The 20,412-nt window shown below is 53.7% G+C and overlaps 1 protein-coding gene across 1 annotated transcript; it reads right to left on the reverse strand.

Moving 5' to 3' along the window:
* Positions 1–1,841: 1,841 nt before the first annotated feature.
* Positions 1,842–6,882, reverse strand: LOC130889003 (uncharacterized). The gene is given in 16 exon segments (XM_057792443.1): positions 1,842–1,918; positions 1,920–1,939; positions 2,058–2,191; positions 2,301–2,385; positions 2,488–2,712; positions 2,893–3,189; positions 3,443–3,545; positions 3,624–3,766; positions 4,640–4,812; positions 4,967–5,084; positions 5,235–5,443; positions 5,649–5,733; positions 5,802–5,952; positions 6,034–6,152; positions 6,417–6,539; positions 6,613–6,882. Coding segments are annotated over 16 exon segments (2,316 nt in total). The 3' UTR covers positions 1,842–1,857.
* Between the last annotated feature and the right edge of the window lie 13,530 nt (positions 6,883–20,412).

Below are 20,412 nucleotides of genomic sequence, written 5' to 3' on the forward strand. Positions count from 1 at the left end.
GCTCAGGTTCCCTGAACAAAGAGGAGATTCAGGGTGGGAAGCCACTGACAAAGAACCAGAGAGCAGGGACTCTGGGGAAGGGGTGGGGCTGAGAGACTGAGTTCTGGAGTGTGTGAGGTGCAGCCTGTAGTTGGCAGCCACTCCCTGTCAGTTGGTGGGTGACCTTGGACCTGCTAAAGACTCTCCCTGGGCCCGGCCCCTTTCCAGGCTTGTGGAGGAGTAGACACTTGGCAACTGCAGTGGTTGCCTGGGAAAACAACCAGACACAGGGGTCAAGAATTTAAGGAGTATACAGAGCTCCGCTGAGGAGGGCAGGAGTCCCAGGAAGTGTAGATAAAGGTAAAGGATCAGGGTCCCAGGTCTGGGACTGAAGCCTATGTACGGGCTTAGGGGAAAGGTTTGGGGAAGGCAGGCAGCACACACTCCTCTGGCAGAGAGTGATAAGCCTTTCCTGCCTCTGAAGAGACCGGTAACAGGCTGCTCTAGCCGCCAAGAGAAAAGAGGGTCATTTCTGAGCCAGGTGGGTCAGCATCTCCAGCGCATCAGACACCACCTGTCACCACACCAAAGGGTAAGCCCTCACCCCAGGCTGTGACAAGGATAGGCACAAGGGCCCCGTTGCTACGGCTACGCTGAGCTAGGTCAGAACAGAATGAAGAGGCCAGACTGGGCAAACTAAGCCCAGCACACACAGAGACAGAAAACTTGGCCTCTGCCCCATCGTGAGCAGCGTGAAAGAGGGCATCAGCTGTACCTTGCCCAAAAGACAGAAGTCAACGACCCTGTTGTAAGCTTGGCATTGATAAGCAAGTGGGGGTAGAGACACAGCCCTGCTCCCTTCCTCTTCTTCCCAGGGGCCCTGATAGCAGCCAAGGGGCCATCCCTGTGGCTGCTTACCCTGGACAGCTGGTAAGTCCTCCTTGGGTCAGCACCACCTCCCTCACCCAAAGAGGGCTGCCAGGAGCCTCTTGATGGTTGGCGTAATTGCCTCTGTCATAAGATTTCTCACCATCAACCTCACTTTTTGCAAGAGGGTACAAGGAGGTACCTGCAGGGCCAAACAGCACACCACATGTTCTGCTGGACATTCTCCAGACAGCCTCCCATACACCCGAGCTGCATAGCAGCCTGGCAAGGACCTCAGTTTCCCGTCTGTCCCAAGGGCTCAGGGGTTTCCCACCTCCAACCCAAAGCTCCGACTGCCCAGGGTGGTAAATGGAGCCCTGGGTCCCTCAATAAATCTACCTGGGGCCCCTGGCTCCCACAGGTGTTTCAGTTTCATTTCCCCCAACCTGCCCTTATTTCCCCACCTGCTGTGACAAGGGCTGGTGCAGCGTCCTCAGTCTCTCTGCTCCCTCCACACCCGAGCACCGCGCCACAAGCATTTAAATCTGCATGGCCCCTCCTTATGGTGACCCAAGTCCCTTCCCCATTGAGGGCGGTAGGCGGGGTTGAGGACAGACTGGACAGGGACAAGACAGGTGGAGTGGGCAGGTAAGCTAAACTATGGCACGGGGCAGGGCTACCTCTGCGCAACTTAAACTGGGAGAGGTTGCTGAGTAGCAAAGTCCCTCCCTTCTTCCCTCCCTATTACAAGTCACTGAAAAAGAATGTGGGGCAGGCGCTAGGTGGGGGTGGGGAGGCAGCCTGTTTCAGCCCCTTGGCTTTTGAATGGAGTTTGCAAGGGAAATGAAGACCTGTCAGAGAGAGTGCAGTTCCCCAAACTCCTTTTTATTGCGGAGAGCTAGAGCCACAACCCCGCCCTGAGTTCTGGGACTGTGTGGCTCCAGCTCCCGCTCGGTCCCTGAGCAAGTTCTGCCACTGTTTCTTGACCCTCTCCGCTGGACCGTGAAGTCTTCAGGGTTTCTCATCAGTGGGCTGCTCCGAGGTTTTGACCCTGTAGGAACCGGGATCTCGGTTTGCCAATTGGCAGCCCTGTCTGAAAGGATTGGCCAGGCTTCACTTTACCATTCAGTTCCTCCACCGGGACTCAGAGAAGGTCCTCAGTCCATCTGGAGGACCTGGCCCCTGGCTCTGAAGCCCATGCTAGCTCTCACCTTCTGAGGCGGTGGTCTGCTGGAACCCATTCGGATAGAGGTCCAGAGTCTCAGGGTGAGCATGTCAGGGGCTGGCACACTAGGAGTCCAGCATAGGAACCTCTCGTGGATCTTCTGGCTGGTCCTCCCCTTTGCTGCTCAGAGATTCCAGGTTGCTGGGCTAAAACAGATGCCAAACGGCCCCTACCTACCCACCCCCAGGCCCTGGCGACTTGCATGTCCCTGCCTACCCCCAGCTCTCACCTCTGACAGGGTCATTTTTGACCAAAAATTCATCCAAAGCTGCCCAGCCACCTCCAACACGGACCATCAGGGCTCCTCTTGCCACCTGTCGAGCATAGGGGTGTCTAGCCTTCTACAGAGGGACTGGGGGCAGTTCCTGAGGCTCTGCTTTCCCCACTGTCACAGGCCCACACTCACACCTGCTCACCAAGGCTCCTTGGACCTTGAGCCTGCCTCTGGCCACTGACGCACTTGTCCCTTCCGTGTTCCTTGTTCTGACCATGTTGTGTGGCTGTTTCTGGCCACTGGGGAGCCCTGGCTCCAACACGGTGGGGTGCTTGTGGTCAGTCCCACATTTCCCCCAGGTATAGCCGGGCCAGCCTTGTTCATCCCTGTCCTGCTGCCCAGTTGCCAGGAAGCTATCCACAAGGTCCTACTGGGGAATGTTTCAGTGCTGTCTGTGGCTTGGGGTGTCAAGAACACCCTAGACCACTTTATTCTATGACCAAAGCAATACAGGTAGTACCCCCCAACACCGACAAGTCCCAAGTGTACTGTGACCCCTTGCTGTGAGGTGTCGGGGTAAACAGAATATGTATCTATCTGCTCTTACCTGTCCCTGATGGCCCTGTTCCACCTGTACCCACTGGTCCCTTTTCTCTTTGCTCCTCTTGCTATGCTCTGGCTTCCTCCGACTCCAACTCTCCGTGATGACGTCTGCCCACCAAGGCCTCCAGCTCTGTTCTGAAATCTGCCCCAGGAGGGAAGCCTTAGCTCTACTTCTCAGATCCCCAGGTAACTCCTGGTCAAGACTCCTCAGTGTCAGTACCTCCCTTGGGGCTTGAGTCCAGCACTTTAGGCTCAGGGCCCCAGGCAACTCCTCCAGAGGCCAGTTCTGGGCTTGTAGCGCCTACATATTAGGAAGCAATGTTAGGGAACTGGAAGAACCCATGCCCCAAATGGCCCACCACTCCTGAGCCAATGTTCCCATCCTCCAGAGCTTCTCAGCAGTCCTGCCCAACACTCAGGCCTTCCAGCTAACTCCTCCTAGAGATCAAATGGTCTCTCAGAGGGTCCAGGGCACTAGAGCTAGTGTCATTAGGCTAACCCTGGATTGGTCCACCGTTACTGTGCAGACTAAAGTCTCCGGCCACTGGTCCCACCTTGGTCCCCGAGGGTTCAGCCTGGCTCAGCCTACGGGAGTACGAGACCAGTCTCTCTACAAGGTGGCCCACAAGCAGCAACATTCCTTCCAGGGTGTGCATCCTGGAGACAAGATGGGCAGATGTGAGCAGGGTAGAGGGCCAGCGAGAGTGGGGCGGGACAGCTGGCAAACAGGCTCACCTCTCACAGGAAGGGCTAGACACGGCAGCCTGGCAGCCCAGCAACTCCAGCAGCAGACCCAAGTGGCAGGTGCTCCCATAGGCAGTGTCTCCTCTCCTCCTTAGCCATGACACCACCAGGGTTTGCTGTCCCCATAGGAACTCCTGTCACCAGAACAGCCTGGTGTACTGTTGGCTCTTCAGGTAGGAAAAGCTAAAGGGTGGAATCTTTTTTCCTCTGTATACCTCACATCTTGAGCCCTCTTCCTGACACCTCCCTTCACCTTATACCTCACACAGTTTCAACTTCCCCATTGGTCATAGCTGTTTCCAGTGGCCCAGGAAACCATCAGTCCCGAGAATGAGAAAGAAATCTGGGAACAAGCAAAGGAACCTAGAACTTCTGGGCAGACAGCAAATCTCAGGAAGGGTCTCGTGCATCCCAGCCACTCCTGTGTTATAGAAAAGGGGGCTAAGTGAAAGCAGAGCCCACTCTTGCCTGTTTGTTTCAATGCTGGACCATCCCAGACTGTGAGTCATAGGTTAGTCCATTTCTTTCTATCTTGCTCCTGACGAATTTTCTTTCCAGCTGTTGCATAAATGGGACTCATTCACAGCCATGCTTTTATCTTAATTAATAGCTCTTCACTTGCTGGAAAAGGCATGTAGATACTAGGTCACCCCTACCCGTACAGCCTGGAGGCTTGACGGTGCTGTCCAAAGAGGAACTGCCCTTGCTAACAGTCAAGGATGGTCTGATCTCCAGCCCTGGCCCTACTGGGAAAGCTGTGTCCTTAAATGGAGATTTGGGACTGTCAGAAGCTAGAAGGTGAGCACGAAGTCATCACCAGCAATCTCTCCAGCTGGCTCTGCAGCCCCCACTTCCCTTCCCCGATGCTCTCTCCCATCACTCCCAGAGTTCTCTGCCTTGGTTCCTCCGACAGCAAACAACAGTTCAGTCTCAGAGTGTCCCCGTGGGTCACCTCTCCCCACAAAGGACTCTTGTGGATACCTTCCTCCCCTAGTTTGTCAAGGCACCTGCGAGATTAGCTTCCAGTCATCCTCCAGCCTCAGCTCTTTCATGGCTGCCTGCTCCTTGAGGCCACACAAGATCTGCACAGCTGGCTCCCATATGGCCTTCAGCCCAGTGTCTCGCTCTCGAATCTCTAACCAGTGCCCCTCCAGGGGCTTCGTGTCTGCCTGAAGCACAGCTAGGAGGAGACACGAACACCTGAGAGCCCAGCCTTGGCAAGACCTTCACACTCAGCCTACCTTGGTTTCTTGAGCATGGGCCGGATCCTGCCCCCAGCCCTGACAGGGACTTCCCAAAGACTCCCAGGTACTCCCAAGGCCCTGGCCATGTACCTGATGAGGGGCTCTGATCCCAGATGGTCACTGTGGGTGCTGCTGCATGACTAGAAGTCTCTGCCCACTGTGCCAGCTGTTCAAGCCGCTCTGCTAGCTGGGCCAGCTGGACGCTCAGCTGTAGGAGGAAACCGGCATTGTTCTAGACAGCCTTCGCCAGGGACAGAAAGCACGTACTCCCAGCCACTCTAGCTATACCACAGTGGGCTGCATGAGGTAGGTAGGCTTGAGGTCTTTCTTCTATGTTAAGTCAAGGGGGTACAAACACCTGCTTCTGATCCTTGAGGCCCGGATGTGCTGAGGCAGACCCCTCCAGTCCAAGCTGGGCCTCCGAGCCTGCTGGTGGCGAGGCTCTGGAGGACGCTGTCCTCTGAGCATGCAGCAGCTTCTGTTGGGCACAGGCGACTTTTGACTCAGTCAGCCTCACGCGCTCCTGAAAGTGATCCAGCTGCTGCCGCACCAGCTGAGCTTGGTCGCCTGCAGCCAGAGGCAAGAGGCCAGGGAGGAAACACCGACACTGAAGGGGAACTGAGGGACCAGTAGCAGGGATGAGGGCCTTAGAAGGGTCCTTGGGAACCATCAGTGATGACATCGAGGCCTTGGACTCAGGGACTGGGCTAAGGGTAGATTTTTTCTGTGGGCTCCCTGAGCACATGCTGGTGACTGGGTGGGGACCACTTACTTGTGAGGAGCTCTGTCAGCCTCCTTCCAGTCTCTAAAACCCTTTCCAGGTCCTTGGCACGTACCCCAACCCCTTTGTACACCTCCTGTGAACACACACAAGACACTGAGCCTGTGACAGCCCACACACTCCCGCCCCGAGCCTGAGCCGTACCTGGCAGTACGGTAAAGATTCCTCAGGGCACTTGGGCCCCAGCAGTAGCTCAGCCAGGAGCTGTTCACTTGGGTTCAGCTGTACCACCAGAGCCTTGCAGGCCGCTTCAAAACTCTGGGCCGCTGGGACCAGCTGCTCCAGGAGTTTCCACCTTGGGGCGAAGATGGAGGAGCTGGCAGCGGTGCCCTTCTTGCCCTAGAACCCTCACAGTCCCCCCCACCTGTGGCTTCACCTGGTTTCTGCCTGCTGTACCAGGCGGTGCCACTGTGTGTGCAGCTCTGCCGGGCTCCCAGCCTCTTGTAATCTTGGCTCCACGTGTGGTGCACGCTCCCTCAGTAGACGCAGGAGCAGCTACCAGACATGGGGTCAGAGGGCTCAGGCAGAGTTCTGGGGTCCCTGCCCATCCTCCTCCCGCCACTGCCCCTTCTTTATTTTTTAACAAGGGGGATTACTGGCTGTGGGAATATTAACAGGTATAGCTATACAGCCCACCCTTGGGAAACAGATCTATTGTATTCAAGCACATGGTAACAACCATTATTTACCAGTGACGTGACCTGAGGTTCAAAGGGCAAAAGTGCCCCCCACCCCGGTTCTTATCTCCTGGCCCTGTACCTCCTGTTCCCGCAGCTGGGAAGCAGCCAACGTGGCGTCAGCAGCCAGGGGTCCCTGTGAGGCCTGCAGTTCCTCCATACCATCCAGCCAGCTGCACAGTGTGCCCAGGGGGGCTAGGGGTGCCTGCAAGAAGGATGTACTCGCCTCATCTGGCCTCCACTTGGACTCCCCACACTCGAGAGCTGTCCTTCCTCACCTGGGCTGGCTGCCTTCTTTGACTGCGGGGCGCCATCTCCACGGCCTCTGTCACCACTGTCTCTGTCACCACTGTCTCTGTGACCTCTGTCACCTGGACAGCTCGGGATCCCCACCAGGCCCAGGGGATCCCTGGTGGAAGTGGGCCCTGAGGAGCTGCGGATGGAGAGAGATCCTCTCGGGTCCTGGGGCTGGTGTGGGTCCTGGGGCTGGTGTGTGAGCGGTTCCTCCTCTCCCCCAGGCAGCCAAGCCTTGAAGCGGGGTTTCCCATGGTAGATGCTGAGCAGGTTGCAGGGTGTCCAGGACAGCAAGGGCAGCCCTACAAGGGCAGGAGGACCCAAGTCAGAACCAGGGGGTCCACAGGACCGCCTGCCCCTACCCTTGCGCAGGTTGGTGCTGGGGAGACCCCCTGGGACTGGGTAGATTGCTCTGGCCTAGGGGACTGGCAGGAAGCAGCTCTAGCTCTGTGCACCCTACCTTCCTTCAAGCTGCTGATCCACCGGCCCCAGCCAGTCTGGCCCAGCACTTTTCTTGCTACTGTTTCCTGGGAAACCCAGTGCCCATCCTCAGTCATGTGGGTGGGGGAAGGGCTGCGGAGAGGAAGGGGCTTCTAGCTGGAGTATCTGGCCCCTCCCCCCTCAGTTCCTGTATGGGAAGAGGGGGGCATTCAACGAACTCAATTCCCACCCAAGTCCCAAATAGTCACTCACATGGTCATAGGACTGCAATCCCTTTGGGTGAGGAGGCCGAAAAAAGGGGGGCTGCTATAATGGGTACCAGGCCTGCCCTGGGGATGGCTAAGAACTATAGGAAATGGGGGCATCAATACCCACTTTAGGAGGGGACTGGAGAGTCACGGAAATTTCCCAAAGCCATGCGGGCCCCCAGGGAGTGCCGGACTACACCCTCTCCCAGTCACATGGCCACTCCATGGGACTCAGACAACCCCCACCCAAGACTTCCTGGCACCCTAGACTGGTCTGCTCTGTTTCCAGAAACCTCACACTTGCCATACCTTCCCCACCTGAGCCTGGAATGACCTAGCCCTCCTCCATCCTGGAATCCCCACCAGATAGAAGAGCAGGAGGGTGGGGATGCTCAGGGATCTCCACCGGTGCAGGTGTATTCATGGAGTCCAGCATGAGCCCACCGCTCACCCTCTACCCAGCCATTATCGAATCCTCTACCAAGGAGTGGAGTTTGTGCTCAACAGACAAGCCAAAAGCCCTCAAGTGCCCATGGTCATGCTAGTCCCAGGCCCTCCCTCTCTACTGACAGAGTGACTTAGGAGTCCCCAGGGCCTAAAGCTAGCCCTGCCCACCTCCACCCACCCCAAGCCTGTGACCACCCCCCACCCCCACCCCACCTCGAGACCTGTCCCTGCCTGGGTTCATCTTTGTCATGAGTTTGTGTTGTTGTTACCTTGGGAACTTTCCATGGAAAATATTGGGTGAGGTGGGCAGGCTGGCAGGCCAGGGCAGGCCATAGACGCACAGTGGGTGGATGGCTGGTGGACGCCTCTCCCAGGAGGGCTTGTCTGTCTCACACCCTACGACGGCCCACCCTGTCCTGCCTGCTCTCTTTTCTCAGCCCCCACCCCAGGCCAGGCACCGAGTATGTGCATTCCTGGGGGCTGGGAGGGCGTGTCCCAGCACAAGTCTGCCCACTCCTGGCATGCAGATCTCACTCCCTCCTGTCTACCCTGCTTCTTTAAGGGACCATGGCATTCCTAGGAGCAGCTGCGCCAAGCAGTCTCTGGGTCGTACCCCAGATTGGGTATGTAGTCTGGAATGCCCCCTCCCCTTCTCCACAGTCATCCTTGGGCCTCCATAGCTAAGAGGGATGAGGGTGACCCCTGCCTCTGATACCTGGCCTCTGACTTGTTCTGCTGTTCAAGGCAGAACCAGGTCAAATTTCTGTACAAATCTCCCTGTAGCTGCCCACGGCTGGGACAGTAGAGGTTCTGAAGCCTATTTGGGGTAGGTGCCACCTTTCTCACTTGCCCCAGGTCAGGATCCTATGCTGAGCTTGGACCATCCCTAGACAAGAGAGGACAACGCCCCCAGCAGGACCCTCTAACCTTGTTGCCCCTACTTTGATTCAAAGGTTCTAACAGTCACAGTCCAGAGATCCTAGCAGCTTAGTGACCACACGACCTCCTTTGTACATGAAGTCCCTGAATTATAGCAGCTAAGTGGATGACCAGGAAGGAGTAGAGCTGACCAAACTGCTCACACTCCTGAACATCCAGGCAAGGACAAAAGCCCACAGCTGTGTGACTTGGAGCCTCTCCTTGGCGCTGCCTCTGGGACCTCCCATAGGCCTCTCTCCTTTTAGAAGCCCCTCCCTTGTACATTCACACTGAGATCCAACCAGGAACCCCCTAAATAATGCCCCCTGCCCTGCCAGTTCCAGCCCTCAGGGGACCACAGCCCTGTCACTAGGGCAAGTAGCCACAAGTGCAGGGAAACACATAGGGCTCACTGCATGCTGAACCTAGGGTAAAATTCAGATAGTTCCAGACTACAGAGAGGAACACAGGCTGCCGCGGGTCTGCAACACAGCCCAAACCAATCCTAGTCAGACCAATTCCTACGAGTGGACACTCACGGCAGTTCTAATAGTGGCCAGAGGTCAGCCCGGACAGCACTGATAGGGATGAGCTAGCTTCCATACACTTATGGGACCGTGGATCCAGGGAACAGTGATGCTGGCCTTCGGGGAATCTCTGCTAGGCACGAAGGCTGAGGTAGCCAGGGGAACTGAGCTTACGACTGTGGCCCAGGGATGGATGATGGAGGGGCTCTCCTGTGCATGGCTTTACTATCAGGGTACCCGAGCCCCTGAAGGAGAGTAGTAGGGGGAGGGCCCTAATAGAGCTGACTCAGAGGTCCCTCTACATAGACACGAGTGGCATGGCTTTGCAAGATACAAAGCTTTCTAGGAAAGAAAGCACAATAAAAGAGTGTGGTGGTGGGAACGAGAATGGTCCCAATAGGCTCATATATTTGAATGTTCAGTCACCGGGGAATGGAACTGTTTGAGAGGATTAGAAGGATTAGAGGGTGTGGCCTTGTTGGATGAAGTGTGTCACTGCAAGTGGGCTTTGAGGTTTCAAAAGCCCATGACAGGCCCAGTTAGCTCTCTCCCTTGGCCTGTGTGGATCAGGATGTAGCTCAAGGCTACGGTTCCAGCATAGTCCCCATCACGATAATGGACAAAGCCTCTGAAAGTGTAAGCAAGTCCCCAGTTAAATGTTTCCTTTCATAAGAGAGCCCTTGGCCATGGAGTGTCTTTAGAGCAATAGAAAAGTGACCAAGACAAAGAGATTTTCAACATTTAGCAGTGCGTGTGTTTTATGATAGAAAAGCCTGGGCTGTGTGGGGAAACTGAGTCCAGGGATTTACACCCAGCCTGGGCAGCAGAGGCTCCTTAGCTCTTCAAGTTGGAGGACAAATGGCTAGCCACATGGTAAGTCTTAAGTGCTGTGGTCCCAGGAAGGATAGGCAGAATATGGCCTTTGACTGATCACAGAAGCAAACAAGGCTAAAAGACAATAAGCAAACAAATGAATGAAAGAAAAAAGAAAAGGGCAACTTAGACTGATCAGTCCTAAGCGGAAAGGAGGCGTGAGTACCTAGGGACCTTGGGCCAGCCTCCAGTCTGGTGAGCTAGAAACCGAGTGATCCCCAGGACCAGGCTGACCAAGATACAGGATACCCATCAACCTTTTACCCAAAAGTTCTAGAAAAATCTCATGGTCTCTCAGGGGTTTTGGCTGGGGCACCTGCTATTACAGGTTGAACTTTGTCCTAAAAGCTACCTATGTTCAACTCCTAATCCAAACCTGAGAGTGTGACCTTATTTGGAAACGGATTTTTTACATTTGTCACCAAGTTGAGGTCACTAGAATGGGCTGCCGTCCAATACAAATGTGACCTTGTGAGAGAATGTGGTGTGAATATGAGACACATTGGCAAGAAATGACTCCACGAGGAAGCAGAAATGGGAGGACCTGCAACCTCCCGCACGGTGCCTCAGGTTTGGAAGCGATCATCAGAGGTGGAGCGGAAAGAGTTCAACCTGAACTGCAGGGGGAATCACACATTAACCCCCAGAACTGAGGGGAAAGAGCATTTCTATTTGCTTTGAGCCCCCAACCTACGGTCTGTTGCTATGGTGACCTCAAGACAACCTGACTGCATAGCTGTGAGCCAGTCATGATGACCAGGCAGGTGGCATCCCGCTGACTTAGTCCAAGTCAGGCTCTCTTTGGGGCTGGTGCAGCACCACTACCACCTCATGCGACTCTTCTGCAGTGAGAGGGGAGAGGTTACCAGAGAGGGCCAAGTAAAGACTGTACTTGGGGACACAGACACCTGGCAGGTCAGGGCTCAAGGCTCCAAGCTGGGCTCCAGGACCAGCACACAAGGTTCTGGCAACGAAGAGAGTTGGCACACAGAAGGTGAGTGTGCCAATGAAGAGAGTTGGCACACAGAAGGTGAGTGTGCCAGCAATACTTGGACCAGCTGTAGCACTGTGGCTGCAGTATGTCTCTAACCCGTCCTCCCACTCTCCACACTGACAAGTCAACTCTATTTTTCTGGAAATCATGGCAGCTGCCACAGTTCTGAGGAGTCAGTGATCAGTAGGTAGATCGGAGGAGACTGCATGAACTTCTGTAAAGGCTACCAGGACACCACGGCAAACTCCTGGGGCTGCACACTGTTTCCTGGTGTTCCTGCCCCATAACACCCTCAGGTCCTGGAGATTTGTTTGGCAGGTGAATACAGATGTAACAAAGTGTGCCTAGGTTTAAGTTTCCGGGGAGGACAGAGCTCAGTGTCAGAGTGCTTTCCAAACAATTACAAGGTCTTGAGTTCAACCCCCTTTCTCTCCAACTTCTACTGCCCGCCCCCCAAAAATTCCAGTACTGGAAAGGAGAGATGGGGATTTTGGGTCTCTTGATGGCCAGTCAATCTAGCTGAATTGATGATCTTCAGGTTTAATAAAAGACCTTGTCTTAAAAACTAAGGTGACTCTACGAGATTGAGAGTAGTCTGGTCTCTGTAGAAAGTTCCTGGTCAGCCGGGCGGTGGTGGCGCACGCCTTTAATCCCAGCACTCGGGAGGCAGAGGCAGGCAGATCTCTGTGAGTTCGAGGCCAGCCTGGTCTACAAGAGCTAGTTCTGGGACAGGCACCAAAGCTACAGAGAAACCCTGTCTCGAAAAACCAAAAAAAAAAAAAAAAAAGTTCCTGGTAAGTCAGGGCTACTTAATGGGACTCTGTTTCAAAATAGTAATAGTAATAATAATAATAATAGGGACTAGAGAGAAAGAGCACTGGTGCTCTTTCAGAGGCCCTGGGTTCTACTCCCAACACCTACACAGTGGCTAACAACCATCTGTAACTCCAGTTCCAGAGATCTGATGCATCATCTGGCCTCTGTGGGTACCAGGCGTGCGCATGGTACACAGACACACATGCAGGTAGAAACACTGACACATACAATGATAAAGATAGTAATTAAACATTTAAAATTATTTAATTAATTAAAAAAAAAAGGAAGTCCCCTGGGGCGGTTGGTAAAGAACTGATGATTAAGGTTTACCGGCCCTGCCCAGCCCTGGACTGGAGCTGATTCAACCAACAGGTGCTTCAGGTTGCCCTCCCCGCCCTTCCCGTGCCTGCCTGCCCTTGCCCCCACCCTGACACTGCTTTTCTGGTTTCACTTCCTAAGAGCTTTCACTGAAATCCAGATCTTCACGTCACCTCTACTTTGGTGGCGCCAGATGCTCGGGTGCTGCTTGCTTTGGAGGAGGCGCCTTTAACCCAGTTGTACAGCTCTTTGGCTAAAACATGTCTTCCCACTCCAGAGGCTCCATCGAGACAGACATGCTAGGCATGTTGACACAGAAGCAGGTAGACTGCCAAACTCAAGGTCAGGCTGGGAAATTTATAGAGAGCCTATCTCAAAACAAAAAGGTTCATATTCTCTCTCTCTTTCTCTCTCTCTCTCTCTCTCTCTCTCTCTCTCTCTCTCTGCCTCTCTTTCTCGGTCTGGGGCTGTAACTTCATGGTAGAACACTTGTCAGGTATTCATGGGATGGGGCCGTAGGTGCTTAGCACAGCAAAAGAAAAGAAAGACACCTTGAGCCAGTTGTAAGGGTGCATGCTTATAACTCCAATAATTGGGAAACTAAGGCAGGAAGATAACAAGTTTGACGCCATCCTGGGTGACATGGGAAGTTCTAGGCTAGCTTGGACACTATCTCAAAACAGACAAAAAACAAACAAACCAGCAAGATTCATGCTTTGGAGAGATTCCCATCAAAGCTTCAGCTTCCTGCTTGTTAAGCTGTGGTTTCAGTCTCCCTGGAGACACCCGCTAGACATAGGGATGCTGCACCACCCCCAGCTATCCCACAGTAGGACCAAGTCCCACATACCTGGTGAGCCTCCTCCCCAAGGTGAGGCTGCTGAGCCCAAAGGCAGGGAGAGTCTCTCCCAGGACAAGGTTCCAAGGTGCACCTCGGCTCCAAGATTCTCCAAGGGCCCGAGAACAGCACCAGAGAGTCGGAGAAGAGGGCAGGAGCCACTGTTGATCACACCAGACAGAGCCACCCAGGGAGAGAGGAAAATCACAAGACGGACAGACCCAGTGGTGAGCCAGACCCTGTGAGCGGTGACTGTCACCTTACTCTAGCCACTAAATGCCCAGAGAGCAGGGAACATGCTTCCTCTGCCATTCCTGAGTCCTTCTCAGCCCAGCAAGCGGCGGGCAGAGCTGAATCGCCCACGAGGCCAAGGATTTGCTTGCTTTTCCTTCTGTTCCCATAGATGCCCCCTGAGGACCAGAGCCCAAGCCAGGTAGGGAGGCTGACACCCTCCACACCAAAGGAACTGCTTCATTTTCGGGTGAATCTGAGGAGACTCGAGTTGCATGAGGAGGAAGATTTGAGGGCCTGGACGAGCAAGGCCCAGCTTTGGATCTAGCTGCCTGATTCTACCAGCATGAGACCAGGAACTTGGAGTTCTGGACTAGGGTTTACAGTCAGCGGCAGAAATCTAATCAGTATAGGCCAGGCTGTAGCCTCCTGTAAACATACCCCAGCCCTAACACTGCCCCGGATACAGGTCATAGGGTGGGGCTGAGGAATCACCTTGGGCTCCTGAGGCTTCACAAGTCAATGCAGCAGACAGGCAGTTCACGGGTTTACAGCCTCTGAAACAACAGCCTGCACACAGGCCTCCATGCCATATGCCATGAGAGGGTGCTGCTGTCCTGGGCCCGTTTTCAGTTTCTGCCAGGGCTCAGCCAGACTCTATGACAGCTCCCTATGCCTATAGATAGGCAGGGCCTGGGTCCTCGCCACCACCACTACCAGTTTCATGACCTCATAAGCAACCCCTGGGTGACAGCCTGTCATGGAAAGATGTCCCCAGCTCCTTGAAACCCTCTCAGCATAGGGACCTTCTTCACACCAGGCTGGCCTCGAACTCACAACGATCCACCTGCCGCTGCCTCCCGAGTGCTGGGATTAAAGGTGTGCGCCACCATCACCTCTCTGTTCCTCTGACCATCTTTCTGAGCACAGGCTGCTGCCCATGGTGGACGCCCAAACATACTGCTTCAAATGCTGCTGGCTGGTTGGGTCAATGTGCCTGGTGACCTCTGTTGGGATGATGGGCTCACCTTTTCACCTCTCCAGCTGGGGATAATATGTTGGGCTTAGACATCTTGAATTGCCATCTCTATCACCTGGTGATGCCTATGCCCTGAGGCTCCAGAGAACGGTCATAAAAGACAACAAAAGCAGGTGACAAGGAGGTGGCCACCACTCATCTCAATGGGCAAGCTCCCTTGGACCTGCTGGCACCTGCAGTGTTGATTTCTCTATACACTGGAGTTCTGGTGCCTGTCCCCACCCAGCTTTATAAAGCCAACAGTTTATGACAGGTGGCTTGAGAGGCCTGACCTAGCTTTCCAGCTGTCTAGTTCATCTCTACAGAGGCCAGGAGCAGGAGAAGGATGTGCTGGGCTCCTACCTGGAAATGATAGGGGCTCCACACAGATCCTTTCGGGCAGGACACAGGACACTGTGAGAGCTGCTCCTCTGGCACCTCATGCATGACCAAAGGGCTCCATACAAGGTTTATTCCCTACCTTTAGATGAGGTGCGCGCGCATGTGTGTGTGGGTGGGGGGGGGTACTTATGAGCTTCCCCTTTCTGTGTTTCTCATCCACCATTCTTTTTTTTTTTTTTTTGAATTTTTTTTAAAATATTTATTTATTTATTATGTATACAATATTCTGTCTATGTATATGCCTGCAGGCCAGAAGAAGGCACCAGACCCCATTACAGATGGTTGTAAGCCACCATGTGGTTGCTGGGAATTGAACTCAGGACCTTTGGAAGAGCAGGCAATGCTCTTAACCTCTGAGCCATCTTTCCAGCCCCCTTTTTTTTGAATTTTTGAGACAGGGTTTCTCCGTAGCTTTTGGTTCCTGTCCTGGAACTAGCTCTTGTAGACCAGGCTGGCCTCGAACTCCCAGAGATCCACCTGCCTCTGCCTCCCGAGTGCTAGGATTAAAGGCGTGCGCCACCACTGCCCGGCCTTCATCGACCATTCTTAGTTTAGCTTCAGTCCGATCACTCAAAAGAAGGCTCCTGAGGAGTTCTTGTCATGTCTACAAACCAGATGGGAAGAAAAGAAACCTCCCTCCAGCTGTGTGAGGTAGGAAACCTCCCAGAGTATAACTTGGAAGGGCTGATGAAGCCAGCATTCAGATGGAACTGGACCTGAGGTCCACCAGACCACTACATTGCTAGCAGACGTCCTGCATGGCTTATCAGGGCACCCTGGCTGGTAAAGGAGACGAGAAACAATCCACAGACACCGGCAGGACTCATTAGAAGCCATGATTCTCTGGGTAGTGGTGGCGCACACTTTTATTCCCAGCACTCAGGAAGCAGAGGCAGGTGGATCTCTGAGTTCAAGGCCAGCCTGGTCTACAGAAGGAGTTCCAGGACAGCCAGGGCTACACAGAGAAATCCCTGTCTTGAAAAAAAAAAAGAAGCAGCAGCAGCCATGGTTCATTCACATAGCCAAACTCTAGGCAGCTGCCGGAGGGAGGAAGGGCTCTTGAAAACAGCTCAAGAAGGGTGGCCAGGTTCTGGAACCTTAAAGAAAAAGAAGGCAGAGCTGTCCCATTGTGCTACACTTATGGGGAAGGAAATGCACTTTCTTCACTGTGGATGCCAAAAAGCCAAAGCCTTGATCCCTAAAATAACAGAACTACACTCTTCCAGGGCTCTGGAAGCCAGAATCACAAAATGAAGCTGTCCTTAGCTGTATTCCCTTCAAACCTCCAAGGGGGCACTTCTTTGCCTTTTTCTGACTCCTACTGGATCCAAAAGTTCCTTAGACAAGAGAGCCCAGCTCCAGTCTCTGCTCCACATCCTCACGATTCTCCTCCACCAGTGTCCTTTAGTAAGCCCACAGCTTACTGTATGCTACCTAGTTACTGCTGGAACTTGCACCCGTTAGGCATTGACCTGACTGGGGCTATGGGGAATGAAGAGAGGACAGACAGACACACATACAGGAAAGCTGGGATTGGGTGCGCTGTGAGGCTCTGATAGAGATGCACCAGCAAACACAGTCTATTGATTATATACAGCATGAACAAGGAGGAGTGGGGTTGGCTCATCTTAGCAGGGGATCTGTGTAGGGAGCAGTCTCAGGGGGCTGTCATCTAGGAGGAGGAAGCTGCAGATGATAGTTTCTGTACACACTGCCAACATTCACTCTCACTGCAGAAGGTTGTTGTTCCCATGAGTCTCAGGTACTGGTGGTCCTTAATGGCTGTACTCATGTCAATAATACAGATTCACTCAGGACCTCGTCTGTTCCCCGCAGATTACCTTTACAAAGACACTTCTCCTAAGACCACGTTCCCAGATACCTGGAGTCAACATTCAGACCACACCAGGGAGGAAATACAAACAAGTGGTCGGTCACTTTCAAAAGCTCCAGAAGGTATACATGTGCCATTTTCATTTGGACCCAACACTCAGATTTGCTGAAGACACGGTAGCTGAATGTTGATTGTTCAGGGATCATCTCAAGTGCCCTGGCCCAGCTGTGGTGCCCTGGCCCAGCTGTGGTGCCCTGGCTCACCTGCGGTGCCCTGGCCCAGCTGTGGTGCCCCGGCTCACCTGCGGTGCCCTGGCCCAGCTGCGGTGCCCTGGCCCAGCTGCGGTGCCCTGGCCCAGCTGCAGTGCCCTGGCCCAACTGCAGTGTCTTGTATCACCTACAGTACCTTGGCCCAGCTGCAGCGCCTAGGCTCCTATTCAGCACCTGCAGGCACTTGCAGTGCCTGGCTCACCTGCAGCCCCTGGTTAGACCTCTGACAGTCTCTGGTCACTCTCTATAACCACTGTGTCTCTGCCGCACTGAGTTGGTAAAGATGGTTATCACAGCTCACACAGCCCACACAGCTCAGGTCAATAGTATGACATGGACATTATACCCATCCCAAGACCATAGACATAACCCGGTTTGGCTCATAACCCCCCAGGGCCACTAAAGGGGAGGGATCTGGACCAAACTCCATTTGTTACATGTTGATGGTAAATGGGTTTGATTTTGAAACCACCCCTCAAAGATATGCAGTCCCAACCTTCAGGCACCTCAGGATGTGACCTTATTTGGAAACGGTCTTTGTAATTAGCTGAATTGAGGTCACTCTCACGAAGGATATGTCATTGATCCAACATGACTGGTGTCCTTATAAAAATACTGCCGAGTGCAGGTGGTGACACAGAGGTGAAGACACTGTGTAAGAGCAGGAAGAGTGAGTAATGCATCCAAAGCCAAGAGAGAGATGCCCAGCGGTGCCCAGGGATGCCCGGGGATGCCCAAGATGCTCAGGGGTGCACAGGGATGCACAGGGGTGCCCAGGGGTGCCCAGGGATGCTCAGGGATGCCCAAGATGCTCAGGGGTGCACAGGGATGCACAGGGATGTCCAGGGGTGCCCAGGGATGCCCAAGATGTTCAGGGTCACGGTACCACCAGAAGCCGCAGGGTTGGGGAGAGATTTCCCATCAGCCTCAGCATGGCCAGCTATGTCTGACCTCCATCTAGACGTGGTTCAGGCATGTGGGAACATGTTTCTGCAGTGTCAGAGGAGCTCCAGGCTCTACTGCACCACCAGCTCCAGCCCCCGACAGGTGGCTATGCCACGTGCTCAGCCATGAGCAGCTGTCACCTGAGTCCTAAGTTTGGGTGGGACTCTCCAGCGCACCATGGGACAATGAACAAAGGAAACATTGGAGGTTGTATGTGGCACTTCCTCCTCAGAGCTCATCTCTCAACACAGAGACTGGACTGCGGCCAACACAGTCTGAGTATGGGCCCCATCTCTAGCAAGTCCTCAGTTCTTAGAGAACCACTCAGGCCCCAGGGATCCTCATGTCTTTTGGCTGCTGGACCCATAGCTGATGAGCTGAGCTGACCACAGGAACCCATGGGTCCCGATGCCCCTGACAGGCATTCCTCTCCCGGTAGTCACCACTATCATACAAGTTTGTATCTTTCAGGCTGCAGACTGACAGCCTTGTGGGTGGAGACTCCCACCGCGATCCCTCCGCAAAGATGGCTGTGCACATGAGCCTACAGAGAGTTTCTGTTGCCTGGTGTGGTGTTCTTTCCTCCACTTTGTTCCGAGGCCACCCACCCGAGCCCATGTGACCACCCACCAGTTCAACTACCGAGCAGCTCCAGCAGCCAGAGGGCCCTGTGGACCCAGTGACCGCTAATGAGAGCCAGGGAAGTAGTGGGGGAGGCAAGTAATTAAGGCGATGAGCAGCTCCAAGAACCTTTGCCTCTGAGCTCGCTGCCCACTTGCCTGACCTCGGGACTGTCCTTGACCTTCCCTTGGGAAGGTCGTGACCACAGACACACTCGTGTGGGTGCCCAACTGTGACAACAGGCATGGCTGACTGTCCACCCCCAATCCCTACCCTCTAAATTCCAGGGCGCCCCTTTATTTCTACCTGAGTATGCCCAAGAGGGGATCTAGGGGCCCTGATAATCTGTGCTCACTTATTTGAACCCAGGCATCCTCAGGCCATGCATGACCAGCTGGGTTCCCTGCTCTGCCAGACACAGGGTGGAGAGGCACCACAGCGAGAAAGGACTGTGAGAGACACAAACCTAACACACACAGGCAATAATAGGAGTAAACACACTTAGAGAACATGGAGAACTCCAAAGAACGTCTCACGGGAGAAAGAACTGATACGTGAGACGTGGAGAGGCTGGGCGCAGGGGCCACAGGGACCGAGTGAGCCTGGGGGTCAGACAAAACAGAGAAAAGCCAGAGCCAGCAGGATGGCTCAGCAGGTGAAGGCATTTGTCCTGCAAGCCTGACAACGTAAGCTCCATCCTGCAGCTATTTGTGCTGTAGGACTCATGTACCCACATGTACACTTACACACACACACACATACACACACACACACACATGCCAGCAACAATAACACAAAATAAAAAAGATAAATATAAGCTTTTAAAAAGAAGAACAGAGTAAGAAGCCATTGTCCAGGTGAGAGGCATCTCAGAGGCAGGGATACATGGCCCCAGGGAGTAGTGGAAGATGGAAGGCTGCTTCCCAGCACTGGAGGAAGGAGAGATCACAGGACAAGGTTTGGGAGAGTCAGGGATGATGGAGCTGCACCCTGAGGCCACGGTGAAGCTGAAAAGCATCAAGGACAAAAGGGAAATTGTGTGGGCATGGATGGCAAGGGAAGAAAGCCAGGGCAGGCTCCGTGGAGGGTTTCATAGCAGCGGCACTGAGCATGAGAGACAATAGAGTGTTGTTCTGAGGCACAGACAGGAAAGAACTCCAGCCTTTGCTGTCTGTACACAGCCATTCAGACATCATTCAATGCAATGTCAGGATAATGACAATACCCCCAGACTCCAAGTCCTCCGAGGGCGAGAGCATTGTGGAGGTGACAAGAGGAGAAAAGGGCAGACATGAGAGACTGGGGGTGGATCCCTGTAAGACTGGGGGGAAAGCAGACAGAACAACTGAACAGCAGAGATGAGTGTGCACACAGACTAGCCTTGGAAGAGCCTTGGGTTTGGTGGCCATCTTCCTCTTAAGGGGAACATGAGGTGTTAACACAGGTGAAAAAATGAAGACGGAGAAACAGACAAGAACATGAATGAGCCTTACGGGTAGCCAAGCTACAAACAGAAGGCTATACATTACTAAACTCCCAAGAGAAAACATGATAAACCCACAGGGAAGGAAAGAGGGGAGGAAGTAAAATCACACAGCAGGATTGCAAAGTCGAGTCCCACAGCAGACTCACAGGGAAGTGGACTAACTTCACCCAAGGAAAATGACTTATAATATCCAGCAACGTGTGGTCTACTTGTATTTATTTGTTTATTTTGAGACGGTGTCCCTTGTAGCCCAGGCCGGCTTCAAGAATAACCTTAACTTTTATTCTGTTTCCCAAGTTCTGTGTGTGTGTGTGTAAAGATGTGCAGCTATGTACCTGTGACAGCCCACATATGGAGGTCAGAAGACAACCTCAAGTGTTTCTCCTCACCCTCAACCTTATCTGACTCGGGGCCTTTGCTGTTTTGCATACACCAGGCCAGCTGGCCCCAAACTTCCTCCTGCCGCTGCTTCCCATCCTGCTGGAGGACCACTGGGATTATAGAGAAATCTACAGCAGCCTGCTTCGTGTTGGGTCTGGGGTGTGAACCCAGGTGTGT

This window comes from Chionomys nivalis, chromosome 17 (assembly GCF_950005125.1).
Source record: "Chionomys nivalis chromosome 17, mChiNiv1.1, whole genome shotgun sequence".
NCBI lineage: Eukaryota > Metazoa > Chordata > Mammalia > Rodentia > Cricetidae > Chionomys > Chionomys nivalis.